The following is a 27,431-nucleotide window of genomic DNA, read 5'->3' as shown; positions in this document are numbered from 1 at the left end:
GAATTCCCAGTCAGACAATGGCACTGTATACCAGTAGTAAAAATTGTGGGTGTATATAGCCCCAATTCTATTGCTAGGGGACTTGCAGGGTATTTCTGGGGTGAAGGTGGGGGGGCACACCGTTGGAACGGGTATCGGGGTATATATCGGGTATACGGGAATACACTGACAGTGTATTCCATTCAGGATCCTGGGAAAGCTGGGTTGCGGCGATTGAGCCCGTCAGTGCCACGTTACACTGACAAGCTTCTCCCTGGAATTTAGCTCTTATAAGAGCTGTTGGTTGTCTTCTCCTTCCTATCCTAGCCTGTCCCTGCCTACCCAGAATCTAAGCCCTAGCTAGCTGGACGGAAACCTCTGTCCTCGGTGAATTGCAAGCTCAGAATGACGCGAACCTGGGCGGCGCTGTTCTTTTAAATTAGAGGTCACATGTTTTCGGCAGCCAATGGGTTTTGCCTACTTTTTTCAACGTCACCGGTGTCGTAGTTCCTGTCCCACCTACCCTGCGCTGTTATTGGAGCAAAAAAGGCGCCAGGGAAGGTGGGAGGGGAATCGAGTAATGGCGCACTTTACCACGCGGTGTTCGATTCGATTCGAACATGCCGAACAGCCTAATATCCGATCGAACATGAGTTCGATAGAACACTGTTCGCTCATCTCTATTCATGAATAATCCTAAAAGCTAATACAGAACAGTCCATAGCAGACATAGCTATACAATCTATATTCTTATGACCAGGGTGGCCAAAGCCTGTTGTCCCTGATCCCTTGTATCACTTCTGCATCTGTAAGGCAGACGTCCATTGTATCAGTGTGAGGTCTTCATTAAAGAAACATGGCAGGTTCAGTAGAAGCCACTTCACAGTGAGGTCTCCTCGATGGCAGAGTCACTTGTAGTTACAGTTTGGTTCCTTCCCCTTTCTTCTGCATGCGGTTCCTGGTTGGTTCAGTCAGTACCAGTGGTTCTTGTATTACTGTGGCCGGGTAGTGTTTGCCAAGAAGTTCCACCTCCAGTTTTTGTCCGGCTGCACTAAGTTGTATAGGGACGTAGGCAAAGGCCAGGCTCTTGTTGGTGGAGTAGCTGAAAGTTCCAGATGTGGTGTTACCGACAACCTAGGAGACAACATTTCAGAGGTTTCATTGCATAATCTGCATAAGAAATTGTCTTTTTAGTTCATATTTTAGGTCAGATTTACTAACATTTAGACAACGTAAACTTAGACCAGGCAGTGGTTTATGACAGTAGCTTACATACAATTTGGAGCAATTTGATAGAGCTATTAGACATGTTTGTCGAATTGTATATTGCCTGTTGGTTACGGTAGCTTGTTATATGCCAACATTTTGTCCCATTTTATTCCTTTAGTTACAGGCCTCTTTTAAGCTTTAATGACCAAACCATTTTTTTTCTATTTTTTTATCATCACATTGTCAGCCCTATAGCTTTTTTAAAAAAATATTTTTCTCACTTTTCTAATTTTTGTCAATGTAATTACCGTATATAAGTGCATGATTTTTTTGCTAGTTTTTTTTTTTCTACTGGTTAATCCCACAATTTTGGCATTGATTAACTCTTATTAGTTCTTTCTAGAAAGAGATTTAAAAAAAAAACAGCAATTTTGGCATTGTTATTCACTGTGCAGCTTAATGTGTAACTAAACTGTTGGACATGTGTCATTAATTAATTTTGTAATCTACTTTGTTAACAAACTGTGTCTCCTTTCTGTGAAATCCTGCATTTCTTTATTCTTTCCCTTGCTTCTGTATTGAGAGCTGTTCCTGCCTTTCACTGGACATTACTGTGTATGGAGTACCGGCTTGGAGTACATTTACAGAAAGGGGTAGGGGAGGGTCAATAGTTAATTCTCCGGTGTTATATAATCTAGAAATTTACTTTTGGTGTCATATAAAAGAGGAGATTCTCTTATTTTATTTGACACTATTATTTCCAGAAAGATGGAAAACACATCCGGTATTTTTGCTGCGGTCTAGCCGCGACAGGATGCCGATGCATCAGCCTTCCATCATAGCATCCCACTCCTGATTAGACTTGGATGAATGAGCCTAATCAGAAGGGAGTCTCGAGCCGCCGACCCACGGCAAGATAGAGCAGGATGCTTCTTTTTCTGCGACCTGCTGCGATCTCTGTCTCCCATTGAAAACAATGGGAGGCAGATTCTGGGAGGAATCTGCTCTGGATTTGGGGGTGGAATCCGCCCCCAATTCCATGGCAAATTCCTTCATGTGAACAGACCTTAAAGGGGTATTCCCATAACTCTTGTTCTGCAGCCTGAAGGCTATGTACTCTCTTCACTTCCTGGATTTCTCGCACATTGGTGGGCGGGGTTTCACTTGAATTTGAGTCAGCTTGCATTACATACAGAGGTAACAGACTCCTTATCTCAGCCCTTATCAGCCAAATTCAATTAAACCGGCTGATAAGTGGAAAAGCTGAAGATTGACAGCACAGTAATCCCGGAGTTCTCACCCCCCCCCCCCCTCCCCTATATGCTTGTCAGTCTCTCCCCCCCTGAGAGCAGGCAGCTACATCACTTGACAAATGAGCAGATAATCCCAAGGGCCAGTGTCAACAATGAAGTGAATAAATTAAGAAAACAGCCAAACATAGCAGTTTTGATAAAGTAATGTATTTAGGAAAAGTGTTATATCCACATAAACTAGCAGTATAGATAGGATCCTTGTTATGGGACAACCCCTTTAAAGTGATTCTTTTATGTATTATTTATTTAAATGAATACTCAATTCGTATATTCAGGCTCTGTGAACTGCAGATTCAGAATATCCAGTATGCCACAAGTCCAAGGCCTCCTTATGGCCATATCAAGGCTACAAATATTCACATGCCCTCTACAATATTAGACACGTAGGTGGAATCACCGCTGGCCTTTCTGTTTCCCTTCTATACTAAGGAATAATATGTTGCACACTCAGACTTGTTCTTTTCATCCACCACTAGTTATGTCCACAGGATCCCATGTCACTGGATGTTTTTCTCAATCAAAATTTTTTTTTTTCAAAATACTCTCAAAATAGTTGAATAAAAAAAACCACGAGGTTGAAAATTTGTGAATTTGTTGCCGCAATTTGTCTAGCACCAATGACCAGGCTTTGTTCGATATAGCTAAGACTGCTTGATTTTCCCATTCTAAAATGGGTTCACATTGAAACTGATCCATAGAAAACTTGCTCACTTGATTTTATGCTGCTCCCCGGGTGATATGTCTGATTTCCATGTAAGTAAATTGCAATCCTGACATGGCAGGTATCTGTAATAAAGTGGTTATTCAGTGTATTTGTACACTTTAATCCCTTGCCGAGTGCCGACATCCTCCATAGTATTATTACAGATGTCAGCAGTTTAAGTATGGTACCTGCTCAGAAGCAAAGATGGCACCATAACAGTGGGGTCTTCACCATTTTAATGTCCATGATCACAGCCCTCTTCAATTGGCTTTCATTTATTCTGTGCCCCAATCCCCACTACGGTGACCTCCAGTGATGGTTCTCACTTTTACAGTACCTTTATTGGTCATGGATGACTCCCAAGTGGTGAGATCGGAGGGCTGTCCACATCCAGCTGGGATGAAGGCTCTTTGGCCTGTCATAGGTACAGTATTTAGTTATGGAGGTTTACCTGCGATTCCACCACAGATAGCAATACAATTGTAATGCAGTCTATGGCACAAGTAATCTTATGAGTGCAGGTTCAAGCCCCCTGTACTGAGGTATTGTTATTTTGGCTGCACAGTGAATGCCGTAAAAGTGAAACCCAAATAAAATTGGTGCAAATGCAGTTTTTCTCTAATTCTACCCCATTCTGATTTTTTTCTAGATTCCCTGCACATAATATGGAATATTAAATGGCACCATTACGAAGTACAATTTGTCCCATGCTAAATAAGCTCTCATGCCGGTCTGTGAACAGAGAAATAAAAGTTATGGCTTTTTGGAAGTTGGGGAGTAAAATTTTTGGAAGCATTCAAACATAAAAAAAAAAAAAAAATTAAAAATGGCAGTGGGAAGGGGTTAAAGATGTGGTGAAACATTAAAAAAAAAAAAAATCTAGATTCTGCTTTACATAAAACTGGAGGTGACTTTGGAAACTTTAAACTTATTCCTTGGTCCTTGAGTGAAGAACATCACGTTGCCAGCCGGCTCTCACTTCTACATCACAAGTCAGAAAATCAGGTTTAATTACCTTATCAATGAATCCCACTATACTCGCCGCTTCGACAAAATGAAGCGCGCTAACTGAGCTAAGTAGATGTGTCACATTGATCTTAGGCTGTCTCACTATTGCATTTACTGCTACAAAGCCCTCCATCTCGTGTATAGAGGCAGGGTATAATCTCGACTTTAACCTTTATCTTGTACGCTGCTGCGCGTTCAGGTAGGTTAAATATGTTATCTAGTTACAACATGAAAATGAAGAGAAGATCAGATGGTGCTAAAAAGTGGAATGCTACACGTCTCATATAAATGTCTTCAAACATAACACATAACTGGACCACACCGAAGGAACCCAATAAAGGTACCGTATATACTCGAGTATAAGGGCTCGTTCACATCAGCGTTCATCTGTCCTTATTGCAGGTTTCCGTTTCCTGCATAAAACAGATGCAGGAGACGGAAGCCTGCAGGAGACTTTCTCACCCATTCATTTAAATGGGTGAGAAAGCTGTCCGGCCGTGAGCGTTTTGCGCTCTCCGCCGCGAAACCGGGTTTTATAATCCGGACACAGAGTTGGACATGCAGTACTCTGTGTCCGGATTAAAAAATCCGGTTTTGCAGCGGAGAGCCTAAAACACTCACCGCCGCTCACGGCCGGACCCGGTCTATGGTATGCATGGCAGAAGACGGAAACCATAGAACGGAGACATGAACGCAGGTGTGAACCTAGCGTAAGCCGACCCGAATATAAGCCGACCCCCCTAATTTTACCACAAAAAACTGGGAAAACTTATTGACTCGAGTATAAGCCTAGGGGGGAAATGCAGCAGCTACTGGAAAATTTCAAAAATTAAAATGGTCTGAGTTTTTGGGTGCAGTAGATGCTGGGGAAGGGGAGGGGCTGTTTTGGTTGTCTGTCTGCCCCTTCCCTGAGCTTGAGGACTGGGTTTTTTCTTCCCCCCCACTTGGAATTCAGTCTGGCTGAATATAGGGTATCTGCTGAGCTCCTATTAACCCCTTCCCGACAGAACAGGAGCACTGCAGATCCCCTATATTCAGTAGACCGGGCACTTTCAGACACAGGATACCTAATGTGTATGTGTTTCACAGTCATTTTCTACTTTTGTATGTATTCTAGGAAAAGGAGTGTTTTAGAACTTTTATGTTTTTAAAATCTTTTTTTTTTCTTTTGCACTATTTTATGGGAGATTCTATACATTAATATTGTGGCTGGTCATAGACCCCCCCCCCTCCTAAAAAAAAATAAATAAATTCTGACTCGAGTATAAGCCGAGGGGGGCTTTTTCAGCACAAAAAATGGGCTGAAAAATTCGGCTTATACTTGAGTATATATGGTAAGTAATAAAAATAACTAATACAATAGTAAAATATACTAAAAAGTATCTGTAAAGATCTCCATCTGTTACATAAATAAAGACATTTCCTGAACCTTTTGTCCTTTTTATTAGCTCTAGCTTACATGTAATAAAGCCATACTACCTGGCGCTATTATAACAGTAGGGGTAGGATTTGTTTGCTGGCTGGATTTCACCCCGGTTACCCTTGCTGACTCCAACACACATCATTTATTGCATATCTCTGGTCTCGTGAGCATGAGAACATTAGCAATGGTTACTACAACTGAGGACCTGCATGGCAGCATTTTTGTCGCTATTGTCGGCATGACAATATTCCTTCAGGTATTACCTATGAATACCTTACAGTGGGCACATATATATATATATATATATATATATATATATATATATATTTATATATATTACACTTACCCCCTGCTCAAAAAAATAAAGGGAACACTTAAGCAATACAATGCTGTTGAGCAAATGGAATAGACAACAGATGGAAATTATTGGCAATTATCGAGACACAATAAAGGAGGGTTCTGCAGGTGGGGACCACAGACCACATCTCAGTACCAATGGCACATTATTGCGAGCTGTGGCAAGAAGGTTTGCTGTGTCTGTCAGCGTAGTGTCCAGAGGCTGGAGGCGCTACCAGGAGTCAGGGCAGTACACCAGGAGACGTGGAGGGGGCTGTAGGAGGGCAACAACCCAGCAGCAGGACCGTTACTTCCGCCTTTGTGCAAGGAGGAACAGGAGGAGCACTGGCAGAGCCCTGCAAAATCACCTCCAGAATGCCACAAATGTGCATGTGTCTGCACAAACGGTTAGAAACAGACTCCTTGAGGATGGTATGAGGGCCCAATGTTCACAGATGGTTGTTGTGCTCACAGACCAACACCGTGCAGGACGCTTGACATATGCCACAGAACACCAGGATTGGCAACTTCGCCACTGGCACTCTGTGCTCTTCACAGATGAAAGCAAGTTCACACTGAGCACATGTGACAGAGTCTGGAGACGCCGTGGAGTGCGATCTGATGCCTGCAACATCCTTCAGCATGACTTTTTTGACAGTGTGTCAGTAATGGTGAGGGGTGGCATTTCTTTGGAGGGCTGCACAGCCCTCCATGTGCTCACCAGAGGTAGCCTGACTGCCATTAGGTACTGAGATGAGATCCTCAGACCCCTTGTGAGACCATGTGCTGGTGTGGTTGGCCCTGGGTTGCTCCTAATGTAGGACATTGCCAGACCTTATGTGGCTGGAGTGTGTCAGCAGTTCCTGCAAGATGAAGGCTTTGAAGCTATGGACTGGCCCGCCCGCCCGTTCCCCAGACCTGAACCCGATTGAGCACATCTGGGACATCATGTCTCGTTCCATCCACCAACGTCACACGTTGCACCACAGACTGTCCAGGAGTTGGCAGATGCTTTAGTCCAGGTCTGGGAGGAGATCCCTCAGGAGACCATCCGCAACCTCATCAGGAGCATGCCCAGGCGTTGTAGGGAGGTCATACAGGCACATGGAGGCCACACACACTACTGAGCCTCATTCTGACATGTATTAAGGAGATTACATCAACGTTGGATCAGCCTATAGTGTTTTTCTACTTAAATTTTTGGGGAGGACTCGAAATCCAGGCCTCCATTGGTTAATACATTTGATTTCCATTGATGATTTTTGTGCGATTTTGTTGTCATCACATTCAACTTTGAACAGAACAAAGTATTCAATGAGAATATTTCATTCATTCAGATCTAGGATGTGTTATATGAGTGTTCCCTTTATTTTTTGTGCAGTGTGTATATATATATATATATATATATATATATATATATATATATATATATATATATATATACACACACACATACATACATACACACACATATAGGCTTTTAGATCTAGCCTATAGTTATAAGGGAAGGCATTGTTGAGGCCGACAATATGCACATTTTCCCTTATAGAGCCAAATAGTGGCCTAGACATACTGTAGGAGGGCAATTACACAAAAAAGGTAACCAGTTAACCTGTGTGAGGTAATGCAGAAGAGGTCATTATATACTGAAAGGTGAATTCGGATTAACCTATTATATACTAGTAGGTTATGTGTATAAGGTATTGACATAGTATGGATGAGGGGTAAGGTCAGTTTGGTATGGCCATATATCATATATTGTAGATGAAGCATGATACCAGGCAACACATCCAGGGTGGAAAAACTGTAGTCACATAGATCGCGAGCTGCCAACATAGACGTCTATATCTACAACAAGAATCTACAAGGGGAAAACATTGATTCACTATATGTTACTCATTTCTATACTCTGAGATAGCGACATTTTCCTTTTTCCATTCAGTATCCTCTAGCTATCTGGCCCCGGTCTGAGTTCCCATGGCCTACTCTCTATAATGGGTTATGGTATAATTACTTAATGTTTTTGTCATGTGATATTACCAGATGTAATGCCCAAATCCTGTGCACAGCTCAGGTTTCTATGGGGTTGGAGAAGATTTCCAATTCACTTTCTATGATTAATTCTTCTCACCTTCCCACCGTGCCAGATGCTTTCATTTCCCTCAGGATCAACATTATCCGTTTCCAAGGTGAGATACACGAGTTTCCTCTGAAGCCCCTTTTCCTTTATTTGCCTCACGGCCTGCTTGCCAATAAAGTCAGCTTGCTGAAATCACAAGAAATTAATGATGATAAATGAGTGTTGTGGTAATGGCGGCAGGCGCATGCACTCAGATATTTACATACATGCATAGCTTCACCTTCACACGCGTATCATACACTGGCCATGTCAATACAGAGTCACCTATAGGGAGGAAGCCACAGTCACCTCCAGCGGTTTTCATTATATTGTTGCAGATTTTCTGGCCTTATTATAGCTATACGGATAGCGCCAGGTATACTTGATATGCTACGACGTTCAATAATATTAATTATACCTATGGAAATTCTGAAAGTCTGCAGGAATATCTCAAAAGCTTTTATTAATACCCGCTAAAACATTTAATATAAAATTGCTCCCCCACAAGTGAACTACCATCACCTATCACAATGTAGGATAGCTAGACTACAGATAGTCACATAGGTCTGATTGGGGGTATAGTAGCCAACACAGGTATTCCAGCTACTAGGATGTCAAGAGGAAAAAAATAAATAAACATGGATCCTCCCCCTCCTTTCCTCAGATCCCTTCAACACCCCATATCAGATACAATGTGTAAGTTGCTTTTGGGAGATACACAGGACACTCTTATATAATATTGTTATCTCACTCCTGTGTCAGTATAAATAGCAACTAAACTAGCTGTTTACAATGTTTCTAACTATTTAAAACAGCAATGTAAGATAGCAGAGTGCTTCCTCATATTCCACTAGCTCCACTCAGTTTGCCTTTAGCTGCCTGGACTCTCACACTAATGGCTCCATGGGAAGAATATGCAAATCTGCCTTCCATGATGTAATTAGGAAGACAGTTGCTGCCTCATTGTTGCAAACCAATAGAGGGCGCTCACTGGAATGTGCAAGCCTGTCTTAAGACAGTCTTCATTCCAGTGAGCGCCCTCTATTGGTTTGCAACAATGAGGCAGCAACTGTCTTCCTAATTACTTCATGGAAGGGAGATTTGCATATTCTTCCCATAGTTCCTTGCAAAGTGGAGTGCTAAAGGCTTAACAAGTCTCCACACACCTATATGGTGGTCTCTCCCTAAGGAGTGACAATATCCCCCGAACTAATGGCTCCAGGCACTGATAACTGCCTAAATTCACAGCACTATTAGCCCTGAGTTCCTGGCCCTCAGCTCTTGGCAATGCTAACTGCTTAACTTTTCAGCAATCTTAGCTTCACTGGTAACAGATTTTTTGGGAATTTTTGTAAAATTCTATTGATACAAAATATTCCTACAGAGGTTTCTGTAGAATTCACATGATAAATCTGTCTGGTCTATGTCTGTACTGTCCAAATATTACACAGTGTTATAAAATCTGCACCCCATTGTATGAAACCAACATAAAATAAGCACAGTCTTGTTAAATTATTATCAGCCACTAGGGAGCAGTGTTGTACACGACTTCTGACCAATACTGGGAAATAGGTCAGTATAGGACAGTATAAGGGCTCCTTCACATGGCGTAAGCACACCGCTCATTTAGACACGTATACACGTGTCCGAGCGCGGCACTTCAAAACAGAGCCCATTGATTTCAATGGGAAGCGCACGTATATGCCGATATGAGCTCTGTTTTGAAGTGCTGCGCTCGGACACGTGTAAAAGTGTGTAAATGAACGGCGCGCTTACACCGTGTGAAGGGGCCCTCAGACAGTATGGAATTATTAAAACATTTTTTTTCATATATATATATATATATATATATATATATATATATATGTGTGTGTGTATATATATATATATATATATATATATATATATATATATATGTGTGTGTATACATATATATATATATATATATATATATATATATATATATTTATATATATTCAATTTTCCATGAAGACATCAGTGAAAAAATCTACTGATCAATTCTACAACACTACTTGGAATATACACGATTAGATTTTCTACCGACCTTGTTCAGCTTGATAAAGTACTGTAGTCCGGCCTCCAGGGGGTTTGTATCACAATTCATCTTAAAGTAATAGAAAAAAATTTGAAATTATTTAACTGATGATAAATTACTATAAATTCACAGAGAGAACAATCACACACAGTGGCGTAACTAAAGTCTTGTGGGTCCCGATGCAATCTTTTGTCCAGGGCCCCCTACCTCATCCCTACAGCGAATTCTTGATAGTGATGGTTACGGGAGCTAAGGAGTTTAATCCACCTTAGTGTGGTTCTGGTAGTCTGTGGGTCTCCTTGGTTTATGGGCCAGATGGAAGCTGCAATCTCAATACTGATGCCAGTGCTTATAGGCCCCTTAAGGCTTCTGGGCCTCAATGTGACTGCACCCTCTGCACCCCTTCAAGTTACGCCCCTGATCACACATTGAATCCAAGTGGCAAAAAATATAGAAGGGCCCCCAACATGTCCCTTAATATAATAAATCTCCATTCAATGTATTGTATGGTATGGAATTTGCAATGAAAGTCTGTAACAAAACCCCTTGTGAACATGCTCTAATGTCAGTCATGTTAGCTGTCAGGCATTTTACCCAGAAACTTAAATATCTCTGACATACATCAGAAGAGGACAATTCAGGGGTGTAACTAAAGGCTCATCACCCTACTGCAAAAGCTCAACTTGCGGCTCCTGCAACACTTCTCCCCATGTCCATTCATTGTGCCCCATCTGTAGATTTTAGAAGCATTTACACTCACCGGCCACTTTATTAGGTACACCTGTCCAACTGCTCGTTAACACTTAATTTCTAATCAGCCAATCACATGGCGGCAACTCAGTGCATTTAGGCATGTAGACATGGTCAAGACAATCTCCTGCAGTTCAAACCGAGCATCAGTATGGGGAAGAAAGGTGATTTGAGTGCCTTTGAACGTGGCATGGTTGTTGGTGCCAGAAGGGCTGGTCTGAGTATTTCAGAAACTGCTGATCTACTGGGATTTTCACGCACAACCATCTCTAGGGTTTACAGAGAATGGTCCGAAAAAGAAAAAACATCCAGTGAGCGGCAGTTCTGTGGGCGGAAATGCGTTGTTGATGCCAGAGGTCAGAGGAGAATGGCCAGACTGGTTCAAGCTGATAGAAAGGCAACAGTGACTCGAATAGCCACCCGTTACAACCAAGGTAGCCAGAAGAGCATCTCTGAACGCACAGTACGTCCAACTTTGAGGCAGATGGGCTACAGCAGCAGAAGACCACACCGGGTGCCACTCCTTTCAGCTAAGAACAGGAAACTGAGGCTACAATTTGCACAAGCTCATCGAAATTGGACAATTGAAGATTGGAAAAACGTTGCCTGGTCTGATGAGTCTCGATTTCTGCTGCGGCATTCGGATGGTAGGGTCAGAATTTGGCATCAACAACATGAAAGCATGGATCCATCCTGCCTTGTATCAACGGTTCAGGCTGATGGTGGTGGTGTCATGGTGTGGGGAATATTTTCTTGGCACTCTTTGGGCCCCTTGGTACCAATTGAGCATCGTTGCAACGCCAAAGCCTACCTGAGTATTGTTGCTGACCATGTCCATCCCTTTATGACCACAATGTACCCAACATCTGATGGCTACTTTCAGCAGGATAATGCAATGCCATGTCATAAAGCTGGAATCATCTCAGACTGGTTTCTTGAACATGACAATGAGTTCACTGTACTCCAATGGCCTCCACAGTCACCAGATCTCAATCCAATAGAGCATCTTTGGGATGTGGTGGAACGGGAGATTCGCATCATGGATGTGCAGCCGACAAATCTGCGGCAACTGTGTGATGCCATCATGTCAATATGGACCAAAATCTCTGAGGAATGCTTCCAGCACCTTGTTGAATCTATGCCACGAAGAATTGAGGCAGTTCTGAAGGCAAAAGGGGGTCCAACCCGTTACTAGCATGGTGTACCTAATAAAGTGGCCGGTGAGTGTATATGCAGTAGCAGTAGCTACTGGAAAACTTCAAAAATTAAAATGGTCAGAGTTTTTGCGTGCAGTAGTTGCTGGGTGATGGGGAAGGGGAGGGTGTATTTTAGTTGTCTGTCTGCCCCTTCCCTGAGCTTGAGGATGGAGTTTCCCCCCCCCCCCCACTTGGAATTCAGCCTGGCTGACTATAGGGGATCTGCAGTGCTCCTATTAACCCCTTCCCGACGGAACAGGAGCACTGCAGATCCCCTATATTCAGTAGACCGGGCACTGTCAGACACAGGGATACCTAATGTGTATGGGTTTCACAGTAATTTTCTACTTTTATATGTATTCTAGGGAAAGGAGGGATTTACAGCTTTTATTTACTTTATTTTTTATTATATATTTTTTAAAGCTTCTTTTTTTTCCCCACTATTTTATGGCAGATTCTATACATTACTATTGCAGCTGGTCATAGACCCCCCCTCCCCCTCCCCCCCAAAAAAAAAATATATTTTTTTTTTTGCTTGACTCGAGTATAAGCCGAGGGGGGGCTTTTTCAGCACAAAAATTGTGCTGAAAAATTTGGTTTATACTCGAGGTCTTGATCTCAGACCTGGATATATGTAATGTATGTGCACTGTATATGTTACCTCTGCTCCCCAGCCTCGGAAGGCTTTCTCCAGTCGTAGCACATTCATGGCGTATGTACCAAAGTTATCAATTCCGTCTTCCTCCCCTGCCTGCATGATCTTGTTGTACAGCTCCGATGTGTCCTGTCTCCTGTGGTACAACTCCCAGCCCAGCTCACCTAGGGCACAAACCAATACCATTCATCCAATGAAAATGGCAAAAGATAAAACATGATAAACATTGAAATAATTCCTGCCATATTTATGTAAGAAATGTCAGAATACCTCTGTAGCTCCAAGAGAGATGGCTTGGCTTTCTAGCGGTATATAAAACCACACTTATGAGGACATAAAAGGTCCTCTTAAACAATAAATACATTTGCCCTAGTAGTTAAAGTAATTTAAGCCATCCGAATAACTATCATATAATTAACCCTCTATATACGCAATACGTTAGGCTGACATATGTTGGGGACTTTTACCTTGGTGGCCCAGGAGACAAAACCGCGATCTGAAGAAGGGGTGGAATAACCTGTTTGATTCCTATACCCCGAAACGCATCATTCAATTAAATAAATACTTACCTTTGTTGAAGCTACCAGTGTTGGCCCTGAGTGAGCGCAATCAACTTACATCGTTTTAGTATATCCAAAATCCATTCTTTGCTATACTCAATATATCTTTATATTGCTTTCTTACCTGTATAGGATATCCGTATGGCTGTTACTTGGATACCAGCAATGTTCATTCTTCTACCATGGAGAAATTTGAAAGCAGCATCGCTCAAGTCCTCAGAAGTTAATTTCTGAAGAACTTTTCTGGAGAGTGGTCCTGCTACACCAAGAACGCCCACCTCATCTGTCACATTCACTATTTCCACATTGTACTTGCCCTGTATTGAGAATTCTTCTATCCACCTGTACATACAGAACATACAAGAAAACCAAACTAAAGCACATGCCCATTCCATTGTACAGTTTACATAGGGAATTAATACACACATAAAGAGGCCAATACTGCATAGTGTGGTTACGGGACTTAACTCATATATACAAAGAAAACAACCATATCCACAAATAAATATAAAAGTATATTTTATTACTATCCAATTAAAAAGTTTTTCACATGGACATACAATAATACATTACATAAATAACATAAAGTAAACGGGCTAAACCGTAAGGTTTATAGGTGCCAGCAAGCCAAAGTGATGTGGGTGAGACAAAGACATAGGTATTTGAAGTCAGTATTTAGCCATGGGCAGGGCAACTAACGGGTTAATTGAATAGTATACATGCATACATATATACCATGATAGAAAAAAGGACAACTAGTCCATTAATATGTAAAGTTACACATGGCATAACAATCAAAGATCACAGAATTCAATTATAACCCCAATTCATTGCTTGTCTTGAAATGATCATGAGTTGCAAACTGGAGTATAGTCCAGAGCTGAAATCACAATTCTGCAGGCAGCAGAGCTGATTTCTCCCAGTAGTCCTTGTCTGCACACAACTTGTTCTGGTGATTCACATTACTATACTTATGGGGTGAGATAAGTTGTTAGGGATGTGTCTGATAACTAGTATGCTGACCAGCAAAATTGTGAATGCAGCTCTGTACTAGAACACCTGCTGTAAATCAGAACAAAACTCAATATAAATTGTATATTGCAGTTCAGACGCTGAAATATCCATTTACGGCTATGTACTTCATGTCTGGTTTTGACATGTGCACACTCCACGCTCTCTGCCCGCTCCACTGATATTCGAGAGAGGCATAGATGACGAAAGAAAGGGCCTTGCACCATATGAGATCCAAAATATTACCTATCTGATAAACACACTTATTCTACAACTAGGTCATTTTCTGTGTAAAATACTCCCACACACAGACAGGAGATGGCGCTATTATCCAGGTCTTCCAGTCACAGCAATTAAAGCTTATTCATTGTACAATATAAAGTTTCGCCTTTGCCTGCTTTGTACTGTGTGTTAAAGAGTCTTGCAAGCACAAAATCCCTCCTAATAATAGTGTGGTTGTGGTTTTCTCTAGAAGTAGAAACATACATGTGACCACAAAGTAATGAAGCAATGCAGAGATAATTATTTTCTTATGGATATGTAAATCAGCCAACAGTGCACCATTGGCAGACGACAAACCCGTGATACCGCAAGTCTGGAAGTGTCAATCACAGCTAAAGGGGAGTTAAACACTTGTATCACCATCCAAAGCCGCCCCTTTAACTGTACCGTGGTTGTATAACATCGATCTGTAGGCAAATGAATATCTGTATGGATCATATTATTCATGCTCACACAGGTGCACTGTGCATTGTGCTAGGACTGAGTTTTACCCTATAAATTATGATTACCAATGTATCACATCTGTACTAGCAGCACACGTGTGCAAATCATGGATAGATGTGGTGGTAGTACTGGAAGGAGGCAGCCATAGTTGTTACAGTTCAATCCGTCGACATAGACCGAGTACATAATGTTTCTGATACCAATAAAGTAATAATGTCGGACTAACCTGAGGTCATGCAGTTCTGATCCAGACCCAGTAATGAGTAGAAACTCTCCAGAAGATAAGTGTGAAACTGTGAGCTCAGCATAGACGCGGCCTCTTGGAGTCAGCATGTGACTTATATTCGTGAAACCCTCCTGTGTATAAAAAAGAAAAAAAAAAAGAAAATAGCATTAAAATATTCTATTACTCTAAAAGTAATGTAGAAATTGGTAATTTAATTCTAGGTTGTCTGCTCTCATATTTGGTTAAATGTCTGCCTTAGCAACTCATTTTATTACTCTAGTACATCTAAAATAATAATAATAATAATAGTAATAATAATAATAATAATAATAATAATAATAGTAATAATAATAGTAGTAGTAGTAGTAGTAGTAGTAATAATAATAATAATAATAATAATAATATAGTATTACATATATTTCTCCATGGCAACAGACAACAAACAAACCTTGTAGTCTGATTGCTTAGTTATAGACCTTCTGTCCCTTACCTCTAGATAACCTACAATATGTAGCATGACTACTTAGGATACTGTATGATATGACTACAGGAATACAGGTATAAAGGAGAACTTAATAATAGGCAAAATAATATATCAATTGCGTTACAGACTGGTAAATTGGGTGTATTATTTTGCATTTTCTTTCTTTATACCATGCCTATATAATAATATGACTATAATATCTTATTCCCCCACAAACCTTTGGAACTGTGTTGGCAAAGAGATGGTCCAATAACTTGACTGCATCCTTCCCTTTCACAGTGAACTTGCCGAATGGTGTCAGGTCGATAACTCCCACCTTTTCCATCACCTGGTTATATTCCCGCCTCACTGGCTCAAACCAGTTTGTCCTCCGAAAACTAGGTCTATAAAAAGAAAACAAAATATACAGAACACAACAATCCCCGAGGCAAACACAATATAGATACAGTATCGATTTTATTAGCACAATTCCAACATTTTGCTTAGAGTTGGAATATTTCTGGGATTGGAATAATTTAAAGGGTTTGGCCACTTTCAGACCAATATTGAGAGACAATTGTTATTGTTTGTATAATAAAAAGTTGTACAATCTTCCAATATACTTTCTGTATTAATTCTTCACGGTATCCTAGATCTCTGCTTGTTATTCATTCTGCTTACACCCAGTGGATACAAATCAGTTCATGGTCATGTGATATACAGTCATGTGATGTGATATACAGCCCATAGTTATGTGATATACAGCCCACAGTTATGTGATATACAGCCCACAGTTATGTGATATACAGCCCACAGTTATGTGATATACAGCCCACAGTTATGTAATATACAGCCCATAGTCTTGTGATGGACACACAGTTGCATTATAAGCAATATTGGTACATTGGTTCTTAGAACACTGGGACAGATTTGATTTATATGCATCAGAAATTTTGACTTAATTTGCAGAAAAAAAACCCAAACTGTCCTACAGGTTGAGCAACCCATTTATTATGTTTTTTATATACTTTTTGCCTTGTCCAGGAAAGAAGGACCTCATGTATAAAGGGATGTGGCTTGTCAGAAAGGGGCAGGCCTTAGGATGTAACAATGTGCACCGAAATTGCTCCCAAATTTTGGTGAAAATTTCTGTTTCAAACTAAACCAGCCAATATATGGTATGAGCATATACTAGACAGTCTAAAGATGCCCTGGATGTACCACCCAGCATCAGCCACTGTGATAAATCTGGGGTAGTTCAAACCAATGGCTGAATTCACATGGTTTCATTTGCAGAAGAATTTGAGGCATTTTTCTATCAGAGATTCTTCTACGAATTTTAGACTTTGTCTCACTGTTTAGCTGCAGAATCCAGGGCAAGATCGAGCCGGACGCATCTTGAAAAAACTACCATCTGCTAACTCCTCCCAATGAGAACAACGGGAAGGAGATTCCAACCAGAATTTGGAGCCAATTTTGAGGCAGAATCTGCTTCATATTAATCGACACGAACCTAGTCTATCTGATCCGAGTTTGCATTCTTCCCCACTATGATATGCTGTCCCTCTGTTATTCAATTCACAGAGGGGGTATCTACCACTAATTGGCAAAGAACTTCACAGATTGGCTGATCTTGTTGATATCTTAATATCTTAAGGGTGGTTATTGTGTATCAATCCACCTCTTTATGTGTAGTGTACATTCTGGAAATACTTACCTTTTAGCTTCTATCAGTTGGCGTATGTACACACACGTTGTTTATTGTTTTGGGGGTTGGGATGTTTTTAGCCTCATGGGCCATTAATAAAAGTTATGTTTTATTTTTCTATCGTTCTGATATCAACATGATCAGTCAATCTGTGAAATTCCTTCTGACATATAAGAATAAATTGAAACCAACGTACCCGGATGAAACCCACGCAAACGTGTGGAGAACCTATAAACTCCTTGCAGATGTTTTATTTGGCAGGATTTGTACCCAGGACTCCAGCACTTCACATGTAAATGTAATTGCACCCTCATTTCTCACTACTATCCAGATAAATGAGAAATTGTATCAGTAAAAGTAAAAGTACTTACTTGTACTGAGCATCATCTCCTGGCTTGTAGAACCAGTGAGGTTGTTCCCATCCAGCATGGAAGCCCATGGAGCATTTAGTCTTAAGTTCTTCATAAACTCCACTCACCCTTTCTGTCGGTCTTCCTGCAAACCTTTCCTCCTTAGGATAACCAACTATGTAACGAAATAAGATGTCCATGTTTTATATTTTTAGGGCTTCTGTGTACATTAGGAATGTCTTTATATTCTAGAGACCTGCCCTATTATGATTTTTTATGACCAAAAAAAAGAGGATCACATCTCAGCATCAGGGAGACACCCCCTAAGGATTAAGCGTTTCATCAAAAGAACATATGGGGCATACCAATGTTGTTGAATCCATAGGACTCTCTTGCTTTTAGTGCTGTGTATTTTGCAGTGGTCCATTTTCCGTATCGATTTGGGTCCAATTCAATGAGGTCAAAAGGAGGTTCTCCGCCAATAATCCAGTCACTCAAGAATTTGCCGATGCCACCAGCATGAATGATACCATATCTGCAAAGATACAGTTGTTACAATAGAAATGCATTTTAACTACTAATGGCAAAGTGCATGAACTACAATTTCAAAGTATACTGTATCTATTGTTTAAGGTAACTTTTCAGGTTAAGGTAGCATGTTAGTATATGAGGAATCGTACTAATTCTTGCCATTATAAAAAGTGTTTTTCACTTTGCAGTCTCTATCTGTAGTTTGCATTTCTCTCTGAGCTGGTGGTGGAGACTAGCTGTTGTACATGGTGCACAGTAAGTAGAGGAGAATCTGCTCTTAACTTACTCTCACTCAGATGTGGCCCCAGGAACATGCTGGACACATATAAAGAAGTACTGACTTTTCACAGTAGAAGTCTGTAGACTGTGTACTGTCAGGGGGTGCATTCCTAACCGCCCAGCGATGACACTGAGCCGTGAGGGCGGCCACCATCACAGTACAGTAATATTGGTAGCCGTAGCTGAAACTTATGGCATCCATATCTCTGACACTGGACACATACCTACAAAACTACCAGTGCAGTATGTATATTATATATATTTCACATCATAGAAGACATCAAAGGGCCACTTTAACATTCAGCTCTGAAGACAGGCTCAAGGAACCCCATTAACCTTTATAGTCACGGAGAGCCTGCACTGAAATGTCCTTTGTTTTGACCTTGGTGACTTTGTATGTGAGGTTTATATTATAGTTTAGTATTACATTACTTGCTTTCGCAAGTCTTTCCTTCCAACTGCGATCAGGCTGTATAATCTACATCAGACCAAGCGAAGATCACTCCGTACAGAAAACTAATGATTATGAAGTCTTCTTTCTTCTTCTGTTCCTTAGCTGCTATGGACACCTAGTATATCTTCTCTTCTCAGCATATGTGTCTACGTCTGTAATACATTACTGTCTTTCCTTCTGTATTACTATGCTGCTGTAACATGCTGAAATTTCCCCACTGTGGGACTATTAAAGGATTATCTTATCTTATCTTACATAACCATTTTTGTTGAAACCAGCATTTTTAAAACTCACTTACCCAAAACCGATGGCCACCCAGTAATTTTGGACACCTTGATGCGGTCCAACCATTGGAAGAATATCAGGAGAATATGTTATAGGTCCAGAAACAATATTGATGATATCTGCATTTTTCAGCACAGGGACCATGTCCATAGCCGCCTCCACATGCTGCATAATCCTGTCTAGATCAGACTCAAATAATTCTTTTCCAAAACCTAGAGGAATATGGTAGTTTCAGAACAGTGAGTGACAACACTTTGCGCTGACCTGGGTCAGTCAGAGCAATTACATGGGTAGAAAAAATGTTCAAGCAAACAAAAAACAAAACAGACAACTTAAAAAAAAAAAATGTCATAAAACAATAAATGATCAGTGATTGGCTCCTGTGGTCACATGTCGATCACCGCCACAGCCCGGTAAACAAACACTGGCAGGGAGTTACAGAGCGGCAACACCAGATCTGATGGGCATGTACTTAGTTTAATGTATTCTTTCATTTTTTAATGTTGTCTGTTTTTTGTTGTTTTTGGAACTCCCACAGCCCCTTTTATAGTTAAATTCTAAAACATTTCACAACACTAGTGACATCTTCTGTACCTACCAATAAGGATGTTTATCTCCAGAAAATTTTATGGGGTGGATTCATCAAGATTGATGCAGTGTTAGGAGCCAGGCCAGAACCTCCGCGACAATGCACAGAGGTTGCCGGCCCTCTCCTCTGTCGGTGCCTGGTCCAGTACTTCCGGGTCTGTCTGTGGTAGCCTGTGGGGGTTTCCGGCCTCTTCCTGGTAACAAAGCATGGACTTCTGGGGTTAGGGGGTGAGTCGGTGAGCTGGAGTCTATTTACGTTTGACTCTGGCTCCGTCTTGCCACTGGTTATTGAGTTCTTCTGGTATCAGCTCCACTCTGCGTTTGTCCTGATGTTCTGCTATCTGACTGTTTGCCTTCTGACCTTAATTCTTGCCTGTCGATTGTGTACCTCTGTTTGCCTTCTGTTATAACTCTGCTTGCCTTCCAGACCACCTTTCCGTGACCTGCGTATTTGTACTGCGCGACCTCCTATGTTTGACCAGACTTGTCTTTTGCTATCCTATCCTTTTACTCCATCCTTTTGTATCACGTGACCTCCTGTGTGTGACTCGGCTTGTCTGACTATGTCTTATCTCATCCCTGGATACGGTGAGACCTCTTGGTGCCGACCCGGCTAGTACAACAATTCTACAGTGCTTCCGCCATCTTCTGGTGAACCCCTGATACTGTGCTCACCTCTGCTGATCAGTTTCATCTGCTTCCACACCCACGCGAGGTTAGTGGTTTTTGGATTTCTGGGTCCTGCTGTGACTTGTGGTGCGCTATGCGTGAGATACCATCTGGACAGCTGTGGTTCCGGGTCCCAGAATTAACCGGTCCATCTCCATCATCAGGAGCTCTGGCGAAGACCTCTGGGGCCTGGTTCTGCTCCGGTTTGGAGGACATTGGATGCTCAGTGCTGTTTTACCTCAGTGTGCAGGGGAGTCTGGTTGTCCGGGACTATCTGATCTATACTGCTTTTGGTTCATAACACGTGGTTTAGATGATCCCACGATGGCAGAGGATTTACCAGGTTCATGATGAGATGAAGGTTTCGTCATGAATCAGGTGCATTCTCCATCTGACTATGCGACTTGGCAGAAGTCTATGCCAGCTCCACTTTGAGAGCAACAACAAACATTTCTAATGTGTTTTTCTCACAATGGACTCTAGCCGAGAAAATTGCCCATGGTGACGTAAAAACACAGTTATGATAAACATTAACAAAGTGATTTGTAACACCCCATTATTTTCCTTCTTGGAGGAAGAGCAGAACATGGAGCTCTAAGAAGACGTGCTCCAGTATTTATTACAATAGTCATATCACTAGGGCTAACAGACCCTCTTTAGGTCTTGAGTGACCAAATAACTAATTCCCACTACAGCAAACTAATGGTTAAACAGTAGAGATGAGCGAACAGTGTTCTATCGAACTCATGTTCGATCGGATATTAGGCTGTTCGGCATGTTCGAATCGAATCGAACACCGCGTGGTAAAGTGCGCCATTACTCGATTCCCCTCCCACCTTCCCTGGCGCCTTTTTTGCTCCAATAACAGCGCAGGGTAGGTGGGACAGGAACTACGACACCGGTGACGTTGAAAAAAGTAGGCAAAACCCATTGGCTGCCGAAAACATGTGACCTCTAATTTAAAAGAACAGCGACGCCCAGCTTCGCGTCATTCTGAGCTTGCAATTCACCGAGGACGGAGGTTTCCGTCCAGCTAGCTAGGGCTTAGATTCTGGGTAGGCAGGGACAGGCTAGGATAGGAAGGAGAAGACAACCAACAGCTCTTATAAGAGCTAAATTCCAGGGAGAAGCTTGTCAGTGTAACGTGGCACTGACGGGCTCAATCGCCGCAACCCAGCTTTCCCAGGATCCTGAATGGAATACACTGTCAGTGTATTCCCGTATACCCGATATATACCCCGATACCCGTTCCAACGGTGTGCCCCCCCACCTTCACCCCAGAAATACCCTGCAAGTCCCCTAGCAATAGAATTGGGGCTATATACACCCACAATTTTTACTACTGGTATACAGTGCCATTGTCTGACTGGGAATTCAAAGAATATATTGGGAATACAAATACCCTCATTTCTTGCTACTGCCATATAGTGCCAGTGTCTGACTGGGAATTCAAAGAATATATTGGGGTTACGTGCACCCACAATTTTTACTACTGGTATACAGTGCCATTGTCTGACTGGGAATTCAAAGAGTATATTGGGAATACAAATACCCTCATTTCTTGCTACTGCCATATAGTGCCAGTTTCTGACTGGGAATTCAAAGAATATATTGGGGTTACGTGCACCCACAATTTTTACTACTGGTATACAGTGCCATTGTCTGACTGGGAATTCAAAGAGTATATTGGGAATACAAATACCCTCATTTCTTGCTACTGCCATATAGTGCCAGTTTCTGACTGGGAATTCAAAGAATATATTGGGGTTACGTGCACCCACAATTTTTACTACTGGTATACAGTGCCATTGTCTGACTGGGAATTCAAAGAGTATATTGGGAATACAAATACCCTCATTTCTTGCTACTGCCATATAGTGCCAGTTTCTGACTGGGAATTCAAAGAATATATTGGGGTTACGTGCACCCACAATTTTTACTACTGGTATACAGTGCCATTGTCTGACTGGGAATTCAAAGAGTATATTGGGAATACAAATACCCTCATTTCTTGCTACTGCCATATAGTGCCAGTTTCTGACTGGGAATTCAAAGAATATATTGGGGTTACGTGCACCCACAATTTTTACTACTGGTATACAGTGCCATTGTCTGACTGGGAATTCAAAGAATATATTGGGGTTATAAATACCCTCATTTCTTGCTACTGCCATATAGTGCCAGTTTCTGACTGGTAATTCAAAGAATATATTGGGGTTACGTGCACCCACAATTTTTACTACTGGTATACAGTGCCATTGTCTGACTGGGAATTCAAAGAGTATATTGGGAATACAAATACCCTCATTTCTTGCTACTGCCATATAGTGCCAGTTTCTGACTGGGAATTCAAAGAATATATTGGGGTTACGTGCACCCACAATTTTTACTACTGGTATACAGTGCCATTGTCTGACTGGGAATTCAAAGAGTATATTGGGAATACAAATACCCTCATTTCTTGCTACTGCCATATAGTGCCAGTTTCTGACTGGGAATTCAAAGAATATATTGGGGTTACGTGCACCCACAATTTTTACTACTGGTATACAGTGCCATTGTCTGACTGGGAATTCAAAGAGTATATTGGGAATACAAATACCCTCATTTCTTGCTACTGCCATATAGTGCCAGTTTCTGACTGGGAATTCAAAGAATATATTGGGGTTACGTGCACCCACAATTTTTACTACTGGTATACAGTGCCATTGTCTGACTGGGAATTCAAAGAGTATATTGGGAATACAAATACCCTCATTTCTTGCTACTGCCATATAGTGCCAGTTTCTGACTGGGAATTCAAAGAATATATTGGGGTTACGTGCACCCACAATTTTTACTACTGGTATACAGTGCCATTGTCTGACTGGGAATTCAAAGAGTATATTGGGAATACAAATACCCTCATTTCTTGCTACTGCCATATAGTGCCAGTTTCTGACTGGGAATTCAAAGAATATATTGGGGTTACGTGCACCCACAATTTTTACTACTGGTATACAGTGCCATTGTCTGACTGGGAATTCAAAGAGTATATTGGGAATACAAATACCCTCATTTCTTGCTACTGCCATATAGTGCCAGTTTCTGACTGGGAATTCAAAGAATATATTGGGGTTACGTGCACCCACAATTTTTACTACTGGTATACAGTGCCATTGTCTGACTGGGAATTCAAAGAGTATATTGGGAATACAAATACCCTCATTTCTTGCTACTGCCATATAGTGCCAGTTTCTGACTGGGAATTCAAAGAATATATTGGGGTTACGTGCACCCACAATTTTTACTACTGGTATACAGTGCCATTGTCTGACTGGGAATTCAAAGAGTATATTGGGAATACAAATACCCTCATTTCTTGCTACTGCCATATAGTGCCAGTTTCTGACTGGGAATTCAAAGAATATATTGGGGTTACGTGCACCCACAATTTTTACTACTGGTATACAGTGCCATTGTCTGACTGGGAATTCAAAGAATATATTGGGGTTACGTGCACCCACAATTTTTACTACTGGTATACAGTGCCAATTTCTAACTAGGAATTCAAAATGCGCAAGGCTCCCGGAAAGGGACGTGGACGAGGCCGTGGGCGAGGTCGGGGGAATGGTTCTGGGGAGCAAGGTAGCAGTGAAGCCACAGGGCGTCCCGTGCCTACTCCTGTGGGGCAGCAAGCATTGCGCCACTCCACAGTGCCAGGGTTGCTTGCCACATTAACTAAACTGCAGGGTACAAACCTTAGTAGGCCCGAGAACCAGGAACAGGTCTTGCAATGGCTGTCAGAGAACGCTTACAGCACATTGTCCAGCAGCCAGTCAGACTCTGCCTCCTCTCCTCCTATTACCCAACAGTCTTGTCTTCCTTCCTCCCAAAATTCCGAAGCTTTACAGAACAATAACCCAAACTGTCCCTGCTCCCCAGAGCTGTTCTCCGCTCCTTTCATTGTCCCTCAACCTGCCTCTCCACGTCACGATTCCACGAACCTAACAGAGGAGCATCTGTGTCCAGATGCTCAAACACTAGAGTCTCCTCCATCTCCGTTCGATTTGGTGGTGGATGACCAGCAACCCACCCTCATCGACGATGATGTGACGCAGTTGCCGTCAGGGCATCCAGTTGACCGGCGCATTGTGCGGGAGGAGGAGATGAGACAGGAGTTGGAAGAGGAAGTGGTGGATGATGAGGACACTGACCCGACCTGGACAGGGGGGATGTCAAGCGGGGAAAGTAGTGTGGATGTTGAGGCAGGTGCAGCACCAAAAAGGGTAGCTAGAGGCAGAGGCAGAGGTCAGCAGCTTAGGCGAAGCCAGGCCACACCCGGAATCTCCCAAGATGTTCCAGTTCGTACCCAGCCCCGAAAAACTCCCACCTCGAGGGCACGTTTCTCGAAGGTGTGGAGTTTTTTCAAGGAATGCGCCGAGGACAGATATAGTGTTGTCTGCACAATTTGCCTCTCGAAATTGATTAGGGGCTCTGAGAAGAGCAACCTGTCCACCACTTCAATGCGCCGTCATTTGGAATCCAAGCACTGGAATCAGTGGCAGGCAGCAACGGCAGGACAAAGGCCGCCTGCCGTTCACGCCACTGCCACTGCCTCTGCCACTGCCTCTGCCTCTGCCACTGCCACTGCTGACTGTGCTGGCGATGCACTCCAGAGGACGAGCCAGGACACCACTTCATCTGCCTCCGCCACTTTGTTGACTTCTACCTCATCCTCCCCTGGTCCTGTCTTATCTCCTTCTCCTGCACCATCAAAGGCACCATCAGGCGTTTCTTTACAACAACCCACCATCTCTCAGACATTGGAGCGGCGGCAGAAATACACTGCTAACCACCCACACGCGCAAGCCTTGAACGCCAACATCGCTAAACTGCTGGCCCAGGAGATGTTGGCGTTCCGGCTTGTTGAAACTCCCGCCTTCCTGGACCTGATGGCAACTGCGGCACCTCGCTATGCCGTCCCTAGCCGTCACTACTTCTCCCGGTGTGCCGTCCCCGCCTTGCACCAGCACGTGTCACTCAACATCAGGCGGGCCCTTAGTTCCGCGCTTTGCACAAAGGTCCACTTGACCACCGACGCGTGGACAAGTGCATGCGGACAGGGACGCTACATTTCACTGACGGCACACTGGGTGAATGTAGTTGAGGCTGGGACTGCTTCCCAAACTGGCCCGGTGTACCTCGTCTCCCCGCCTAACATTCCTGGCAGGGACACGAGAAGAACACCCCCCTCCTCCTCCTCCTCTACCGCCTCCTCCTCCGCCACCGCCTCCTCCTCCGCTGTTAGATTGACCCCAGCTACGAGTTGGAAACGTTGCAGCACTGGCGTTGGTAGACGTCAGCAGGCTGTGCTGAAGCTGATCAGCTTGGGGGACAGACAGCACACTGCCTCCGAGGTGAGGGATGCCCTCCTCGATGAGACGGCAATATGGTTTGAGCCGCTGCACCTGGGCCCAGGCATGGTCGTTTGTGATAACGGCCGGAACCTGGTAGCAGCTCTGGAGCTTGCCGGACTCCAACATGTTCCATGCCTGGCCCACGTCTTCAACCTAGTGGTGCAACGTTTCCTAAAGAGCTACCCCAATGTTCCAGAGCTACTGGTGAAAGTGCGGCGCATGTGCGCCCACTTTCGCAAGTCGACAGTAGCCGCTGCTAGCTTAAAATCTCTCCAGCAACGCCTGCATGTGCCACAACACCGGCTTTTGTGCGACGTCCCCACACGCTGGAACTCAACGTTTCAGATGTTGAATAGAGTGGTTGAGCAGCAGAGACCTTTGATGGAATACCAGCTACAAAACCCTAGGGTGCCACAAAGTCAGCTGCCTCAGTTTCACATCCATGAGTGGCCATGGATGAGAGACCTTTGTGACATCCTACGGGTCTTTGAGGAGTCCACAAGGAGGGTGAGCTCTGAGGATGCGATGGTGAGCCTTACAATCCCGCTCTTGTGTGTTCTGAGAGAATCCCTGATTGACATCAGGGATAACTCAGATCACACAGAGGAGTTAGGGATAGCATCCGATCCGTCACAGCTGGAGAGTAGGTCCACACATCTGTCCGCTTCACTGCGTTTAATGGAGGAGGAGGAGGAGGAGGAGGAGGAAGAAGAGTTGTCCGATGATGTGATGGTGATACAGGAGGCTTCCGGGCAACTTCGAATCGTCCCATTGTTGCAGCGCGGATGGGTAGACATGGAGGATGAGGAGGAAATGGAGATTGAACTTTCCGGTGGGGCCAGAGGAGTCATGCCAACTAACACTGTGGCAGACATGGCTGAGTTCATGTTGGGGTGCTTTACAACCGACAAGCGTATTGTCAAAATCATGGAGGACAACCAGTACTGGATCTTTGCTATCCTTGACCCCCGGTATAAAAACAACATCTCGTCTTTTATTCCGGTAGAGGGGAGGGCCAATCGCATCAATGCTTGCCACAGGCAATTGGTGCAGAATATGATGGAGATGTTTCCAGCATGTGACGTTGGCGGCAGGGAGGGCAGTTCCTCCAGTAGGCAACCAAGTTCTCACCGGTCCACACAAACGAGGGGCACACTGTCTAAGGTCTGGGACACCTTGATGGCACCCCCTCGCCAAAGTGCCGCCACGGAGGGTCCTAGTGTCACCAGGCGTGAGAAGTATAGGCGCATGTTGCGGGAATACCTTTCCGACCACAGCCCTGTCCTCTCCGACCCCTCTGCGCCCTACACGTATTGGGTGTCGAAGTTGGACCTGTGGCTTGAACTTGCCCTATATGCCTTGGAGGTGCTGTCCTGTCCTGCCGCCAGCGTCCTATCTGAGAGGGTGTTCAGTGCAGCCGGTGGCATCATCACTG

General features: G+C 43.1%; 1 protein-coding gene across 1 annotated transcript in view; it reads right to left on the bottom strand.

Moving 5' to 3' along the window:
* Window positions 1-668: 668 nt before the first annotated feature.
* Window positions 669-27,431, bottom strand: part of DMGDH (dimethylglycine dehydrogenase) — a 60,633-nt gene continuing 33,870 nt past the window's right edge. Inside the window, exons 8-17 of the mRNA XM_075270108.1 lie at window positions 19,354-19,552; window positions 18,157-18,326; window positions 17,813-17,966; window positions 15,972-16,137; window positions 15,271-15,401; window positions 13,432-13,649; window positions 12,754-12,911; window positions 10,156-10,215; window positions 8,103-8,237; window positions 669-1,113 (exon numbers count right to left, since the gene is read on the bottom strand). Coding sequence (XP_075126209.1) covers window positions 898-1,113; window positions 8,103-8,237; window positions 10,156-10,215; window positions 12,754-12,911; window positions 13,432-13,649; window positions 15,271-15,401; window positions 15,972-16,137; window positions 17,813-17,966; window positions 18,157-18,326; window positions 19,354-19,552 — 1,607 coding nt within the window. The 3' untranslated portion in view covers window positions 669-897. The remainder of the gene's footprint in view (window positions 1,114-8,102; window positions 8,238-10,155; window positions 10,216-12,753; window positions 12,912-13,431; window positions 13,650-15,270; window positions 15,402-15,971; window positions 16,138-17,812; window positions 17,967-18,156; window positions 18,327-19,353; window positions 19,553-27,431) is intronic.

Source organism: Leptodactylus fuscus, chromosome 1, assembly GCF_031893055.1.
Source record: "Leptodactylus fuscus isolate aLepFus1 chromosome 1, aLepFus1.hap2, whole genome shotgun sequence".
NCBI classification, from domain to species: domain Eukaryota; kingdom Metazoa; phylum Chordata; class Amphibia; order Anura; family Leptodactylidae; genus Leptodactylus; species Leptodactylus fuscus.
The sequence above is the reverse complement of the archived record's forward strand: the minus strand, read 5'-3'. Positions and strand labels throughout refer to the sequence as shown.